The following is a 19,284-nucleotide window of genomic DNA, read 5'->3' as shown; positions in this document are numbered from 1 at the left end:
GTACATGGGTACTAAAACTGTATATAGCTATCATGATACCGTAGTCCATGGGTACTAAATCTGGACAATAGAGTATAGACGATATGGGAAGAGGACTTTGACAGATGAAACCAATCTCTTAGTCTTTTGAGCGAGAATGTCATGGCAATTATGAGCGAACTCATGATGAAGTCATTATAATATCAACCAATTCACTACAGCTTTTGTAGTGTCATCTTATATCAAATTAGTGTTAATTTACAGTCATTCTATATCCTGAGTTAGGATGAACGGTGTATGCGATGATGGTCAGATAAATTGGTAGGTTCCTCGCTGTAGATTGAACTGATGGATAATACAGTATTAGAATCTTCCAAATTTTAATTAGTACAATACCAGATAGTCGGGATTTTTATAATGGTGAAGATTGGTAAAAGTAAAAGTAACAGTGACAATGGCAATATTGGTGATGAATACAGTAGAGATGATATTATTGTTATCATTATCTTCATCATTATTACTAGCTAAGCTACTACACTAGTTGAAAAAGCAGGATTCTGTAAGCCCAAAGGCTCCAACAAGGAAACTAGCCTAGTGAGAAAAGGAAACAGGCAAATAAATAAACTACAAGAGAAGTAATGAACAATTGAAATAAAATATTTTAAGAACAACAACAGCATCTAAATAAATTTTTCATATATAACACATGGGCTATATATATATATATATATATATATATATATATATATATATATATATATATATATATATATATATATATATATTTATACATACATATATATATATATATATATATATATATATATTAGAATTGAATATTCTATACAGCCCTTCGGCTTCTTGATGCTCCTACTTTACAGCCTTCTATTTCCTTTCTTCCATCTTGCTGTCCAACCTCTTTTAAATCTTGTTTCTTCACTGAATGATTTCCCCGGCCCCATCGTCGGGCCATGTGACCTAAAGGTAGTAGGTTGGCCAGGACACCAGCCACCCGTTGAGTTACTACCGCTAAAGAGTTATTGGGTCCTTTGATTGCCCAGACAGGACTACATTGTGTCCCTTTTCTCTGGTTACGGAGATTTTTTCCTTTTGCTTACTCATACACCGAAAAGTCTGGCCTATTCTTTACATATTCTCCTTTGTCTACATACACCTGACAACACTGAGATTACCAAGCAATTCTTCGCTCAAGGGGTTAACTACTGCAATGTAATTGTTCAATGGCCTCTCTCCTGTTGGTAAAGGGTAGAAGAGATTTTAGCTATGGTAAGCAGATCTTCTAGGAGAAGGACACTCCAAAATCAAACCATTGTTGTCTGGTCTTAGGTAGTGCCATAGCCACTGTACCATGGTCTTTCACTGTCTTGGGGGTAGAGCTCTCTTGCTTAAGGGTACACTTGGGCACACTATTCTATCTTATTTATCTTCCTTTTGTTTTTTTAAAAGATTTTATAATTTATATATGAAAGATTTATTTTAATGATGTTACTGTTAGTAGAATATTTTATTTTAATTGTTAATTAGTTCTCCTAAAGTTTCCCTATTTCCTTTCGTCACTGGGCTATTTTTCCTGTTGGAGCCCTTGGGCTTATAGCATTCTGCTTTTCCAACTAGGACTGTAGCTTATCAAATGATGATAGTAATAATAATTCAATTAATCCAATCCATTAAGAGAATGACCAGATGGGTGAGAAGACAAATATATAGTAAAATATAGTAAACACAATCACCTCCTTATGCACGATGACAATCCACAACAGATTTCGTCCCCAGCTGAATCATGAAGCCTGGAGCGACTTTATCCAAATACGTTCTCCTTCTGCGATGAAGAGAAATGATGATGGCCTCTATAGGACTCTCTAATGACCATCTAGGACCACTTTCCTTTTCGCCAAAGGTGACATCAATTATTGGGAGGTGGGTGGGAGTTTCAACACCTTGATGAAGCTTCCAACATCTTGGCGTTGAAGGTTTCCAACATCTTGGCGTTGAAGGTTTCCAACATCTTGGCGTTGAAGGTTTCCAACATCTTGGCGTTGAAGGTTTCCAACATCTTGGCGTTGAAGGATGAAGACTTGGAGATGCGTCGTCTGTTAAGAAATCTATTAGGATCTCGTCCTTTCTTTATAGGTCTGTAAAATTACTCTGGGGAGAATTAGCACTATTTTCATATTTTTATTTTATGAGAAGATATGTTGTAACCTTGGACATAAATTTCTTTAGATTTACTTAAATCTGAGAAGATTTGCGTAAAACTCAAAAGATACATCGTGACCTTAGCCATAAGGTCTCTAGATTTTCGCAAATCTGAGAAGGTATATTGTGTTGTGACCTTAGCCATAAGTCCTCTAGATTTACTTAAATCTGAGAATATTGGGACCTTAGCCTTAAGGTCTCTTTAAATTTACGTTAATCTGAGAAGATATATTTTGACCTTAGCCTTAAGGTCTCTTTAGATTTACGTAAATCTGAGATGTATTGTGACCTTAGCCATAAGGTCTCTTTAGCTATACATAAATCTGAGAAAATATACTGTGACCTTATCCATAAGGTCTCTGGCTTTACATAAATCTGAGAAAATATATTGTGACCTTAGCCATAAGGTCTCTCTAGCTTTACATAAATCTGAGAAAATATATTGTGACCTTAACCATAAGGTCTCTGGCTTTACATGAATCTGAGAAGATATATTGTGACCTTAGCCATAAGATATCTCTAGCTTTATTTAAATCAGAGAAAATATATTGTGACCTTAGCCATAAGGTCTCTCTAGCTATACATAAATCTGAGAAAATATATTGCGACCTTAGCTATAAGGTCTCACTAGCTTTACATAAATTTGAGAAGATATATTGTTACCTTAGCCATAAGGTTTCACTAGCTTTACATAAATTTGAGAAAATATATTGTGAACTTATCCATAAGGTGTCTCTAGCTTTACATAAATCTGAAAAAAAAATATATTGTGACCTCAGGCATGAAATCTCTTCAGACTTACGTATATCCATCTATCATAAAACGGCGACCTTAGGACGTAGTTTGTTAGAATGGTGAAAGTTGCCGAGTTAAGAGAGGCTTTGCTATTTGCGTGTCTGCTGCGTCATTCAACCCTGCTTTTCAAAGCTGTTTATTCAGGACATCTAAGGTCGAATCCTTGTAGAGGCGTAGTGCCGGCAGTGCACCCCTTACAGTGCACTGTAGGCATTACTTAAGAATCTTTGCAGTGTTGCTTCGGTTCCAATCTTTACTTGCTTTATATTTTTTACTTTACTTCTGTTCTTGCTTCCTTCTTTCCTCCCTGCTGTCTTATTCTTCAAATTTGATCTTATAAGTAACTCGAAGGTTTTACCTTACATATACGTGGTTTAAAGGCCGCTCATGAATGGGAGGCAAGGGAGAGTGACATTGCCATATCAAGCAGGACAGTGCCCTAGAGACTGACCATATATACATATGATTAACACCCAAGCCCCCTCTATACCCAAAGTAGGATCAAGGAGGGCCAGGCAATGGCTGCTGATGTTTCGGCAGATAGATCTATAGGCTCCCCGATACCCCCAATCCTTGCCTTACAAGGATGATGAGGTTGCAGTGATCAAAGAATCTAACGAGTGTGAGCAGGACTCAAACCCCAATCTGGCGTTCACCAGTCAGGGACGTTACCACATCGGCCCCAACAACCCTAAATGAAAGCCCTAAAAAATCCCAGTTTCTGGCTATATGGCCCAAATCCATAATTCTATCCAACCCTAAGGTCGAATCCGCTTCAAGATTTTTGATCAGGATGTCTACATGAAATTCGTTCCATCTTGAATTTCCTCCTTATTTTACAATTATTAAATCAAACTTTCTTAATGTTTGATCATTTCTTATTTCTCAGGTTACTTAACACCATTAATACAATTTGTTAAATATATATATATATATATATATATATATATATATATATATATATATATATATATATATAAGTTTGTTTTCAGAAATTATAAGGCTTTAAATGTTATTGTTATTATATTTCTTGTACTTTATTTGTTGTTCCCATTTCAATTAATGTTTAAAGTAACCTAAGGGGAATTTTAACAGAAGAAAAGATCAAGTAACCAATAAATAAAAATAGTAACTGATTCTGCATATATAAGTATTGTAAACTTGTACACAACTCTATACTTATAAAATAACTACTAGCGATTTACCACACCGAAATGTAATTAAATTACGTTTTTTATGATACATTATTCAATCTGTTATTTTTTCAATCATCCTTAAAGGTAACTGCAGTGAAAGTGCCTCCATGAATACTTCGATTAAGAAGAAAACAAGAAGTTAAAGAGTAACTCGGTGTAAACAGAAGCAAGATGTTGGAGCTGCTTGTTTCTTCCTCATAGGAACCACTCCGGGAGAATCTTTTACGATATATTATTCAAGCAAATCACAAGAGCGTTCAAGGTCCTACTTTAACGACAGGTTAGTTTATTTCAGTCTTTCATAATTTAGTTATTTCTTGATTATAGTGGAAGGTGAAGGGTAACTCGGTATGAAAATATGTGAGAAATTGGAAAAACTTATTAAATTAAATGCAATATTAGTTAGAAATAGGACTCCTTTATTTATATTTTGTTCGTCTTAATTTTTTAGAGCAATGAATCTCTACATTATTAAACATATATATTTTTAATTCTTTACATTGGAAATGTGATATAAATGTTTAAAGCAAAAAATGTTGAAAATTATGTATAACTTAAGTTGCTTGAAAATACATGAAATAATCACTGTATTTCTCAGTAAAAAAAAGTCACCTAAGGGATCCCTAAACTATTTACTAAAGTCACCCCTTCGTTTCATTTTCTTTTACATGACTTAGAGTCTTTTAAAAGAAAATGGATAAACTTCAATGGCAAACTAGACTAATATTTTGTTAGGTATTTTGTGTTTGAAGGTTTCATCCGCAAAGGTTTCACAATTTTATGTATACAATATGATATAAATTTGATATATAAAATATATAAAACATTATTTCTTAGCCATAATAGAGAAAATGAAATACTTATTATTATTAACAGAGTGTGTGGGTGGGTGGGGGGGGGGGCGAATGTGTCATCCATAAACATTCATCTTAGCCACAAGGCGAAAATATTTTGCATCACGGTAAAAAAAGAAAAAGAAAAAAAACTATTCCAAATATGATGATACCATTGTCTATTTTGATAGCGTAAAATATATGTTAAAAAGGTGTGCTTGTATTAATTGTGTTTGTATTTATTGAATCACTTTCACTCTGAAACACCATACTAGGTGGTCACTCAGTAGAGATCACACCTCCGCCGCGGCAGCATATTTCTCGAAACTAGCTCATCTTAGGGTTAATTCTGTTGACCTTTTCCTCGACCTTGACCTTGATCTTTGACCTAGGACTTTCAGAATTGAATCACTTCTACTCGGAAACACCATACTAGAGGGGCACTCAGTAGAGAGCATACCTTTATCACGGCAGCTCATTTCTCGACACTAGCTTATCTTAGGGTTAATTCAGTCAACATTTTCCTTGACCTTGACCTTGATCTTTGACCTAGGATTTAAAAAACTGAACGACTTCCACGTCTCAACATAAGAATTAATCCCTGAGAGTTTCACTACTCTATGAGTAAAATTGTGGCCAGGAAGTTGTTCACAAACAAACGACCTTATGCTCGACCTTAACCTTGACCTTTGACCTAGGATTTTCGAAAATTCACAAACAAACAAACAGACAAACGGACAAACATCGGATGAAAAGAACTTCCTCTCCAACTTTGTTTAAAGGTTTAAAGGCCGCTCAAGAATGGCAGAGGCAAGGCACAATGACATTCCCCTATCAAGCAGGACAATGCCCTAGAGACTGACCATATATGCATTCATATGATCAGCGCCCAAGCCCCCTCTCCACCAAAGCTAAGACCAAGGAGGTCCAGGCAATGGCTGCTGATGACTCAGCAGATAGACCTATAGGCTCCCCCAAACCCCCCATCCTTAGCTCACAAGGATGGTGAGGTTGCAGAGACCAAAGGAACTATCGATTTTGAGCGTGACTCGCACCCAAGGAGGGCCAGGCAATGGCTGCTGATGATTCAGCAGATAGACCTATAGGCTCCCCCAAACCCCCCATCCTTAGCTCACAAGGATGGTGAGGTTGCAACGACCAAAGGAACTGACGATTTTGAGCGTGACTCAAACCCCAGTGTGGCGATCACCAGTCAGGGACTTTACCGCATCGGCCACCACGTTGGAAATAAATATCAGCGAAATGATACTAAGAACAATAGTCGTATTTATAGGTTTTTTTCTTTTAGGGTTCTCAAGGCGAGATTCGTAGAAGGATTTCTAAAGGCTACATTATAGAGAAATATTATTTTCTATATTTGTAGTGTCAAAATGTACATTGATTTCATAATGATAATCGCACGAAAGTTTATTGTTTATTTAACTAACTGATGATATCCGTTTTTAAATATTTTTAAATTGATTAAGCTTCTCCCCATAATTATAGTGCTTATTTAATTGTGATGAGTAATTTATATGTAAGTAAGTTAAGAAATATTCTGACTAGCCCATGCCCTTACAAGTATGACCATCTAGACATTTAGATAAAGCCCAGTCGTCCTTACCAGTCACCCATCTAATCCTTATTATTATTATTATTAGTAGTAGTAGTAGTAGTAGTAGTTGTAGTAGTAGTAGTAGTATTTTTATTAATTGCTAAGCTACAACCCTAGTTGGAAAAGCAGAATGCTATAACCCCAGGGGCTCCAAAATGGAAAATAGCCTAGTGAGGAAGGGAAACAAGGAATAATAAAATATTTTAAGAAGAGTAACAACATAAGAATAAACATCTCCTTTATAAATTCTAAAAACTTTAACAAAAGAAGAGGAAGAGAAATAAGATAGAATAGTGTGCCCGTGTGTTCCCTCAAGCAAGAGAATTCTAACACAAAAGAAAAACTAATTTTGTGTTGAGTACAGTGCTTTCACAGTAATAAACATTACATATAAATGCAAATAATAATAAAGATAACGGCCATCACAAAGGAAATATGGATATTGAAATAGGTGGTTCTATAAGTATCTTATCGTCTCTGATGTCACAAGCTAGCGTTATCTCGCCAGCGATAAGGAAGATAACATTGATAATATTGTGTTTTAGTCCAATTTCACAAAACACTATGCCACCCAACAGGATATATCAAACTACTCAGGGAACCTAGTCATGTATCCAAAGTGCCTGCGTCTACTCGGTTTCAGTTTCATCATCATATTGTTATTCGAGTCCAGTTCCGGGTGCAAAAGTGACCCTGGAAATTGTGACGCCGGGGAAGATGGTGAAAGTAGTGTCGGCAGTGGAGGAAACCTTGTGGAAATCGAGAAGGAATATTATTTCATCTTGAGCTCCTATAATCTGGGGAGGTCTTACGGTAGGTGAAGTGAGCGAGTTGTTCAGTGGCTAATTTCCTCTTGGTAAGGGTAGAAGAGACTCTTTAGCTATGGTAACTATCTTTTCTGGGAGAAGGACACTCCAAAATCAAACCATTGATCTCTAGGATAGTGCCATAGCCTCTGTACCTTGGTCTTTCACTGTCTTGGGTAGAGTTCTCTTGCTTGAGGGTACACTCGGGCATTTTAATCTATCTTATTTCTCCTCCTCCTGTTTTTTTGTTTTTTTTAAGTTTTTATAGTTTATTTAGGAAATATTTATTTTGATATTGTTACTGTTCTTAGAATATTGTATATTAGTTGTTAATTAATTTTCTTGTAGTTTCCTTATTCCCTTTCCTTTCTGGGCTATTTTCACTGTTGGAGTCCACGGGTTTATAGTATTCTTCTTTTCCAAATAATAATGATAATAGTAATAACACTAGGGAAGAAAGTGCCTATGGCCAAGGCTAGGTTTAGTAAGGTTAGTAAATGTACTATAGCTATCAGAGAGGTTTCTGGGTACATAATATTTTATTTATTTATGTAAGAGTATATAGGGTTTACGACGAATGTTGGTTTGCTGTAAAAAGCGCTAGGAAATGCCTTATGATCAGACATTACCAACAAATAACATATTTCATTGCAAGACAGACGTAAATTCAAATTAATATTTTTTTTATTTATGTAAGAGCATATAGGGTTTAAGACAAGTGTGGGTTTGCTGTAAAAAGAGCTAAAAAATGCTTTATGTTCAGTTGTTACCCATAAATATATTTCATTGCAAGACAGACGTAAATTCAAATTGAAGAGAGGTAAAAACAGACTCGTTTATATATCGTTCACTGGAGCTAACACTGACGCCATCTTGCCATATACTCCATAGTTCAAGTTTCGTGTAATGCTACACATATTCGGCTTACGTAAGGGGTCTAGCCGTAGGTTGTGTGATGTCGTTCCCAGCTACTATTACGTAATCGGTTTAGTTGTAAGCAGCCTTATAATCCAGGTAGTTTAAAAGTTGGAGATTGGAGTGGAGTAAAAGCGAGAGTACAATAATTAACACAAGACTTGAAACGCTATCGAAGCTGTATTCCAACTAATATTATATACTTTACAATACACATACACACGCATATATATATATGATATATATATATATATGTATATATATATATATATATATATATATATATATATATATATATATATATATATATATGTATATTTACATATATACTGTATATATATATATATATATATATATATATATATATATATATATATATTTACATATATACTGTATATATATATATATATATATATATATATATATATATATATATATATATATATATATATGTATGTATATTTACATATATACTGTATATATATATATATATATATATATATATATATATATATATATATATGTATATTTACATATATACTGTATATATATATATATATATATATATATATATATATATATATATATATATATATTATATATATATATATATATATATATATATATATATATATATATATATATATATAGTGTACATTTATATAAATATATATATATATATATATAAATATATATAAATATATATATATATATATATATATATATATATATATATATATATATATATACTGTATATATATATATATATATATATATATATATATATATATATATATATATATATATATATGTATGTGTGTGTGTGTGTGTATATGTATGCTTGGTCGTTCAGTGTGACAACGCTATCGTCTTGCCCTATTTTTCAGCTTTTAACGTTTCATGCGGAGTAAGTCACAACGGCAAAAGTTATCTTTAATTAGAAGGGAAAACTCACAAGAATGTATTTAACGAGCTAAAATATCCACTCTTTAGCCTTCTAATATCACCCCCCCCCCCCCCTCCGCTTTCTTCCACTATGCTATCCAATATATCTTAAGATTTACGTTCATAATTTAACAGCGTAGTTTTATTCCCAGTTATCCGTCGATACCCGAACAGCCTCCTAAGCCCCAGGACAGGCCCATATGATCAGAATTTCTTAATATAAGTTGTTATTGTTCTTAAAATTCTTGTAGTTTGTCCTTATTTCCTTTCCTCACTGGGCTATTTTCCCTGTTGGAGCCCTTGGGCTTATAGCATCCTGCTTTTCCAACTAGGGTTATAGCTTAGCAAGTAATAATAATAATAAGTAGTAGTAGTAATAATAATAATAATAATAATAATGATGATAATAATAAATATCAATGTAAAACGTAAAGGTACATTGGAAAGAGTATTGGCAAGTGACCAAGAGGAGGAGGAATGGAAGAATACGTCACTAAGAGTAGAAACAGTCACGATTACATAGCAATTTCAACCTTAATGCCAGCAAAGGCTATCGAATCACTTTAATGGCTCAAAGGCTTCTGAACTGATCTCCGATTGGAAGCTAATCATGTCGATAGGTTTTACATTTATGACGGGAATTGGCTGTAATACAGATTAAATTTTCTCAGTATTGGTAGGTTCGTTTTTTACATATGACGATTCAATTTTTGATATCTTCAAGTTTTTTTTTTTTTTTTAAATTCAGGTTTGTTTTCCAATTAACAATTTACCTCGATTCCTGTATGTCTTATTTTTGTATTCCAATTTTCAAACACAGTTTTATACAACCCGATTAGTTTTCATTATATTAAGTTTTTTTTAATTCAGGTACATATCACGATTCATTTTTTGATATCTTCAAGTTTTTTATTTTTATTTAAATTCAGGTTTGTTTTCCAATTAGCAATTCAACTCGATTCCTCTATGTCTTATTTTTGTATTCCATTTTTCAAACACAGTTTTATACAACCCGATTAGTTTTAATTATATTAAGTTCGTTTGAATTCAGGTACGTTTTTCAATTAGCAATTTACCTAGACTCTTCTATGCGTTATTCTTATAGTCCATTTTCAAACACAGTTTTATACAACACGATTAGTTTTCATTATATCAAATTTGTTTTAATTCAGGTTTGTTTTCCAATTAACAATTCACCTCGTTTCCTGTATGTCTTATTTTTGTATTCCATTTTTCAAACACAATTTTATATAAACCAATTAGTTTTCATTATATCAAGTTTGTATTTCAGTTATGTTTTCCAATTAACAATTTATCTCGTTTCCTGTATATCTTATTTTCATAATCTATTCATAAACATAAATAAACTCGTTCTTCTACACTTCAGATAACATCTCAATCTTGACATTCGAGCCTGAAAACTCGAGTGTCTTAATGGCACCCACCAGGAAGTGTCAAAATCGTATCTTATATCATAAATGGTAACTTAATTACTTTCCTTCAATCTATAATTTTCCTTTAAAGGTTTAAATGTCGCTCATGAATGGCAGAGGCAAGAGACAGTAACATTTCCCTATCAAGCAGGACAATGCCCTAGAGACTGACCATATATATATATATATATATATATATATATATATATATATATATATATATATATATATATATATATATAAATATATATATATATATATATATATATATATATATATATATATTTATATGTATATAAACATATATATACATATATATGTATATATATATATATATATATATATATATATATATATATATATATATATATATATATATATATATATACATATATATATATATGTATATATATATATATATATATATATATATATATATATATATATATATATATATATATATATATATATATGATCAGCGCCCAAACCCCCTCTCCACCCAAGCTAGGACCAATGAGGGTCAGGCAATGACTGCTGATGACTCATCAGATAGATCTAAAAACCTCCCATCCTTAGCTCACAAGGATGGTGAGGTTGCAGCGACCAAAGAAACTAAAGAGTATGACTAATTTACGTAAGACGTAATAAAGAGAAATATTCAAAACACACAGTGGGTGAGGCAGATTGGGCGATAGCAGTATCATAATATTATCAGTTTATCAGAGTAATCATGATATTTTAATTAGATTCTGAGGAGCAGACAAACAGAAAGAATGATGTTCTAATTTAGCGAAAATTTAATGGAACTAAATGTCGTTCTTAAGTGTCAAATGATTAGATCACGTTTAGTTTTAAAACGTATAGGGAGGGAGTGACAATACAGATTTTTCAATGAGATTTAATTAGAAAAATTGTCAAAGTTATCCATCAGAAACTCTGATATATTTATTATTATTATTATTATTATTATTATTATTATCATTATTATTATTTAGTTAGGAAAATCGTCAAATTTATCTATGAAAAACACTGATATGATTATTATTATTAGTATTGTTATTATTATTATTATTATTATTATTATTATTATTATTATTATTATTATTATTATTATTATTTAAATAGGAAAATATTCAAATTTATTTATGAAAAACACTGTTATTGATTATTATTATTATTGTTATTATTATTATTATTTCTATTATTATTATCATTATTATTATTATTATTATTTAATTAGGAAAATCGTCAAATTCATTCATCAAAAACTCTGATATATTTGTTATTATTATTATTATTATTATTATTATTATTATTATTATTATTATTATTATTATTATTATTATTATCATTACTATTATTATTATTTCTATTATTATTATTAATATTATTATTATTATTATTATTATTATTATTACTAGCTAAGCTACAACCCTAGTTCGAAAAGCAGAATGCTATAAGCCCAAGAACTCCACTAGGGAAAAATAGCCCAGTGAGGAAAGGAAATAAGGAATTAAACTACTAGAGAAGTAATGAACAATTAAAATAACATATTTCAAGAACAGTAACAACACTAAAATAGATCTTTCTTGAATATAAAAAGAGACATATGCTAGCCTGTTCAACATAAAAATCATTCAATGCAAGTATGAACTTTTGAAGCTCCACAGATTCAACTACCTGATTAGAAAGATCATTCCATAATTGAAGACGCTCTTATAGTCACATACTGTATATTAACATTATTTAACAAAAAATGAGAGACAATACAGGATTTTTAACGAGATTTAATTTGGGAAAATGTCAAAATTACCTATCAAGAATACTGATAGGAATAATTAAACATATACTTATGAGGGTTGATTTTTCTTAACACTTCCAAGATAGATCTATAGTCAATTCTTTTTAGTGAGGCAGATTTACACCGACTCGCTGGGGTGCCCTTTTTGCTCGGAAAAGTTTCCTGATCGCTGATTGGTTGGACAAGATAATTCTAACCAATCAGATAGCAGGAAACTTTTCCGAGCTAAAAGAGCACCCCTGCTAGTCGGTGCAATTCTGCCTCACTATAAAGAATTGACTATAGTTTTTTTAGTATCCTGAATTTCTCTTGATTATATGAAGAATGAATTGCAATTATATGTTATCTGTAGTTTATTTTCTGATAAGAATAAGGATATTGTAAAGCATACAATATTGCGTATTGAAAATTGATATAAACGTTTTTAGAACTGGATATTTCAAAGAAAATATTTATTATTATTATTATTATTATTATTATTATTATTATTATTATTATTATTATTATTATTATTATTATTATTTGCTAAGCTACAACCCTAGTTGGAAAAGCAGGATGCTATAACCCCATGGGCCCCAACAGGGAAAATAGCCCAGTGAGGAATTGAAACATGGAAAAATAGAATATTTTAAGAACAGTAACAACATGAAAATGAACATTTCCTAAATAAACTGTAAAAACTTTAGTAAAACAAGAAGAGAAATTAGATAGAATAGCGTAGAAGATTTTGAAGGACACTCCAAAATCAAACCAGTGTTCTCTATTCTTGGGTAGTGCCATAGCCTCTGTACCATGGTCTTCCACTGTCTTGGGTTAGAGTTAGAGTTCTCTTGCTTGAGGGTACACTCGGGCACACTATTCTATCTAATTTCTCTCTTTCTGGTTTTGTTATAATTTTTATAGTTTATATAGGAAATATTTATTTTAATGCTGTTGCTATTCTTAAAATATTTTATTTTTCCTTTTTTCCTTTCCTCATTGCGCTATTTTTCCTGTTGGGGCTCTGGGCTTATAGCATCCTGCTTTTCCAACTAGGGTTGTAGCTTAGCAACTAATAATGATAATAATAATAATTAGATTGACGAAATGTCCCCTTTTGAATTAGATTTTTGAAAAGAATTTTTTTGATGCCATAGCTTGCAATAAAGCAGATTTATATCTATCAAAATTAATCTTGATATAGAAACCCGACTGATCACTTGCCCAAAAGCTTATTCAAGAATCCTTATAGGTCAAATTTTGATAAGTCTCTAGGTCAGAATTTAGGGAAATATTTTCTTGAAAGTTTTGTGACAGAAAAAAAGATGAATTTGATGTCAGCATCTGAAACCCAAGTCCCCATCACTAGGGGAATAGAATAGTAGTAGTAGTAGTAGTAGTAGTAGTAACACCATTACCAGAAATAATAGTAGAAACAGTAGTAGTAGCAGTAACAGCAGCAGTAATAGAAATAGAAATAATAGTAGTAGCAACAGTAGTAGTAAAAGTAGTAGCAACATCAGTAGTAGAAATATTATGAAGAGTAATAGTAGTAGCATCAGTAGTAGTGATAGTAGTAACACCAACAGCGATAATAGCAACAGTATCAGCAATAGCGGTAGCAGTACCAAATCATCATCTTCTTCTTCTTCTTCGACTAAAACTTTCCCCACTATGCAGGCTCTCTATTTATACTTATGAAAAGCCATTTCCAATTTCTTCTGTCTCCGAGATCCTCCACCGTGAGATCTTCCTCCTCCATATCTGCTGTTACACACTCCACCCACCTTCTCTTTGGTCTCCCCCTAACCCCTCCTACCTGGAACCTCCATCTCCAACATCCTCCTCCCAACATACTCCTGGTCTCTCCTCATGCCCAAACCAGTGGAATCTCTTTTCTTGGATTTTCTTTGACACCTCTGTAACTTTTGTTGTTCCCCTTACCAAGTCATTCCTAACCTTATCCAGTCTCGTGATCCCAGCCATCCATCTTGGCATTCTCATCTCTGCAACATCCATTTGCTACTCAAAGATCTTTTTCATGGGCCAGGTCTCTGCACCATATGTCATTGCAGGTCTCACTACAGTTTTATGTACACTATTAGAAAAATCCGTAATTTTAATTGGAAATTCTCTTTAAAAATGTACTGTTCTCAATCGTATTTCAGTAAAATACAGGCGACCGTAAACTTACCTTACTTTGTTATTATCTTTTACGGGTTAGTGACCGTAATATCACTCCTTTACGACATTATATCCGTTTTCAAAAAGGTAAAAATCCCGGAATAAAAGTTGCCAGACATTTACCGGTATTTTAATACATATTTTTAACTGTGTATCTTTCCCTTTTAACTTTAAGTTTATAGTAGCAGTGCCAAATCTGAACAAACTGGTATTGTACCAACCGTGTGTTACACGATCGTACATAGTTCATTTTGTGTATATATTATGCTTGTATCTTTGCTCTTCCCTCGCACTAAAAAGAACCAGAATAAACATGTCTGCTTTTCTCCTCTGTAACAGTGTCTGTTTTTTTAACATGAAATTTCTGGTTGCTTTGTGCTTTTGTATATAAAGGAGAGTGTTCTATAATAAATTTACTCAGTTGCTTTCATACTGTCTTTGAGTCACAACCTTCTCTCGGCCCGTCACAATATTGTTATTTTTCACAGGTGTTTTTCCTGAGCAGTACAATTGCACGGTGAACCAAACATGCACAGTAGACAGCGACTGCTATCAGTGTTTCCCGAATTGGGAAATGGCTTTCAAATATGGGATTGAAGACGTCCCATCTCTACCTTTCTGTCCAAGTAAGTGTTAATGATGAAAGAGAAAAATTGCTGTTGAACATTTAATTATTTCTTTATCATTAAAAGTAATTTCCCCCAATTGTAATAAAAGTGAGGTTTTTTTTAATGAAAGGTGTTATTGATATTTAATTAGTTAATTAACTCAAATAATTAAGTTCACGTTTTCCATCAAACAGGAGATGATAAATGAGTTAGGCTGCTGGTTCCAACATTATTATTATTATTATTATTATTATTATTATTATTATTATTATTATTATTTTCTTTTATTAAATGTGGATTTTTTTATAGCCAAGATTCTTAGTGACGGCATGGTGTTTTCCTAAAATAATAATAATAATAATAATAATAATAATTATTATTATTATTATTATTATTATTAGTATTATTATTATTAATATTATTATTAATGTTATCAGTAGTAGTAGTAGTAGTAGTAGTAGTAGTAGTATATTATATATACTGAATTACAATTATCTTCAGCTCTGTTTCAAAGTTTTAAGATAGTTAGCCATTGAGGAGCTAACCTCTACATAGTATACCCTTGCAAGAGATTAAAGTAATGAATAACAGTTAACTACAATAAAAAAAAGGAGATGGATAATAGTCTACTAAACGCAAGTAACTATACTCAATTTTTTTTAATGAGACGCATTTGCACTGACTCGCAGCGGTGCCCGTATAGCTCGGGAATGTTTCCTGTTATCTGATTGGTTAGAATTATCTTGTCCAACCAATCAGCGATCAGGAAACTTTTCCGAGCTAAAAAGGGCACCCCTGCGAGTCGGTGTAAATCTGCCTTACTGAAAAGAATTGACTATAGTTCTTATCATGTTCACTATGATCACACTTAGTTTTATTTCCCTCAGATTATTATCAATTTTGGTGCTGTAAAATTGCTGGCACTAAAGAGATTTGTTATGTTTATAATATGTCAAATTGCCTATCTATTGGGTAAAAATACTCTTCCCTGAATGATATAACTGTAAGACATTGCAATTACATAATTCCATTTATATAATCACCAGATGCTTGAAGAATATTATTGCAGTATGAAATCAAAAAGACAGTTAGTAAGAAAGATATAATTGACATAATTATAATGACCATCTTTATGCCCAAAATCATTATCATTTGAATATATATTGTTATTGAATAATTACTCTCTCTCTCTCTCTCTCTCTCTCTCTCTCTCTCTCTCTCTCTCTCTCTCTCTCTCTCTCTCTCTCATCCAGACGAAACTACTCCTATCTTACCAAAGGGCCTGTGTACCTGTGGGATTGGAAAATGTGTGTCCTACAGCACAGACAGAGCGTCCGGCAAACGATTCTTCTATTGTGGTCCGTGTGGTAAGGAAAATTACTGTTTTATCTTTTTTTCTTTAATTATCTCATTATTCATGATGTTTATATGAATAGATGGCATTCGTTTTATATCTATATTCATAAAGTCATGATAATGATTGGCTCTGACGAAATGTGTAGGAAAAGCTGTATTTGTTGGGATGAGGTAAAGGGAAATTTTATAAATTTTTCTAATATATATATATATATATATATATATATATATATATATATATATATATATATATATATATATATATATATGTCAAGATTTGCACATTTAGACGTGTTTTTCTCATATATATATATATATATATATATATATATATATATATACATATATATATTTATATATATATATATATATATATATATATATATATATATATATATATATATATACACCACTTATCGTGATATTTGATAACAAATATGTTATAAAATATTTATTAAATAGAATTTCCTATGTAATCTGAAAGACCTTTTCTGTCGATTCAGCACAGAGGTATTTTTGAAATACAGATACAGTATTGCTGTATCATATCCACTATAATGTAATTTCACAGATACAAACAGATAACCTGGGACTGTTAATTGTGGCTACTAGCATATCTACATGTTGTAGAATAATATTAATTGTATATTTTCATTACACTTCGTTTTCCGCTCAAAATAGGTTTATATTTTGTGGTTATTAATTGATATATTAAAGTAAATTCTATATTCTGTTTGGCATTAACTGCTGCACTGTAATTGTTCAGTGGCTACTTTCCTCTTGGTAAGGGTAAAAGAGACTCTCTAGCTATGGTAAGCAGCCCATCTAGAAGGACACTCCAAAATCAATCCATTATTCTCTAGTACTGGATAGTGACATAGCCTTTGTACCATGGTCTTCCACTATCTTGGGTTAGAGATATCTTGCTTGAGGGTACACTCGAGCATACTATTCTATCCTGTTTCTCTTCCTCTTGTTATTTTCAAGTTTTTATAGCTTATATATGAAAAATCTATTTTAATGTTATTATTGTTCTTAAACTTCTCTTGTCGTTTTTCATTATTTCCTTTCCCCACTGGGCTATTTTCCCTGTTGGAGCCCTTAGGCTTATACCATCCTGCTTTTCCAACTAGGGTTGTAGCTTAGCAAGTAATAATAATAATTAGTTGAATATAATGGCAAATATTTTATTGCTCCTTAGCTTAGATAAAAGAATAACGACTAGTTTTAGCTGCTGGTCATTTGCTCAAATAAAAAATATACTGAATTTTGTTGGTCATTCACTTGAAAAAATATATAATTGCTTGTTATTAGCGTAAATGAAAATGAATTTGAGGTAAATTTTTGTGGTCAAGCACATATCAGAAAATTTATATAAATCAGAAGTCTAAATTTTGCTGGTCCTTAGCCCAAATCAAAAATAAAAAGTCCAAAAAAATTCTATAGATATAAATTTCTCTTGAAGGATACGTTGGAGCGAGTTGTGCCAATCATTCATGCACTCATCCATTGTCCACGTGCAAAGATGGTTTCTGCGAATGCGTAGAAAACGGGATATTCTACAACATGGCCTATTGGTAAGGAATTCACATTCACTTTTTTTTTGTCCATTTATCAGAGCTTTCAGTTAGGGTCTGTTTTGTTTTCATTATCCCTTTAATGGCCAAATTTTTGAAAAATAGCTGTACATTATTTATTCATTTTATTTTATTTACTTTTTTTTTTTTTTTGACTCCAAACAAATGTTTAAAAATCATCATAATCATCATCATCTCCTCCTACGCCCATTGACGCAAAGGGCCTCGGTTAAATTTCACCAATCGTCTCTATCTTGAGCTTTTAAATCAATACTTCTCCATTCAATATCTTATACTTCACGTTTCATAGTCCTCACCCATGTAGGCCTGGGTCTTCCAACTCTTCTAGTGCCTTGTGAAGCCCAGTTGCAAGTTCGGTGAACTAATCTCAATTGGGAAGTGCGAAGAGCATGCCCAAACCATCTCCATCTACCTCTCACCATGATCTCATCCACATATGGCACTCGAGTAATCTCTCTCATAGTTTCATTTCTAATCCCTCTAGGTCAGCTAATTTCCTGTTATCAATCCAGTCCAATCCTTCTCCACTATCTACACCTGTTCTAATCATTACAAAATCCATGAGGAGAATAAATAACATAGGTGACAACACATTCCCTTGGAGTACTCCACTCTTCACTAGAAATTCATTTGATAGGACTCCACTAACATTTAAAAATAATTTTGTAACATTTTCCCTTGTTTTCCAACACCCAGAAAAGTTAAGTTCACAAATGTTAACAAAATAGTCTCTTTTTATAGTTTATATATGGAAGATCTATTTTAATAGTGTTACTTTTCTTGAAATGTTTTATTTCAATTTTCATTACTTCTCTTGTAGTTTATTTATTTTCTTTCCGTAGTGGGCTATTTTTTCCCTGTTGGGGTCCTTGGGCTTATAGTATCCTGTTTTTCCAACTAGGGTTGTAGCTTGATGGTAATAGATAATAACAATTTGGTTTCCAACACTCAGAAAATTTAAATTCATTGATAAGTTATCATTATTATAAACTAGAGGGGCACTTAGTAGAACGCAGACCTCCGC

At 32.1% G+C, this 19,284-nt stretch overlaps 1 protein-coding gene across 1 annotated transcript in view; it reads left to right on the top strand.

The window, feature by feature from the left end:
- The first annotated feature begins 7,185 nt into the window (after positions 1–7,185).
- LOC137620514 (uncharacterized) overlaps positions 7,186–19,284 on the top strand; it is an 18,746-nt gene continuing 6,647 nt past the window's right edge. Inside the window, exons 1-4 of the mRNA XM_068350703.1 lie at positions 7,186–7,448; positions 15,187–15,324; positions 16,560–16,673; positions 18,128–18,239. Coding sequence (XP_068206804.1) covers positions 7,244–7,448; positions 15,187–15,324; positions 16,560–16,673; positions 18,128–18,239 — 569 coding nt within the window. The 5' untranslated portion in view covers positions 7,186–7,243. The remainder of the gene's footprint in view (positions 7,449–15,186; positions 15,325–16,559; positions 16,674–18,127; positions 18,240–19,284) is intronic.

The sequence above is a fragment of the Palaemon carinicauda genome, chromosome 27 (genome assembly GCF_036898095.1).
Source record: "Palaemon carinicauda isolate YSFRI2023 chromosome 27, ASM3689809v2, whole genome shotgun sequence".
Classification (NCBI taxonomy): domain Eukaryota; kingdom Metazoa; phylum Arthropoda; class Malacostraca; order Decapoda; family Palaemonidae; genus Palaemon; species Palaemon carinicauda.
The sequence above is the reverse complement of the archived record's forward strand: the minus strand, read 5'-3'. Positions and strand labels throughout refer to the sequence as shown.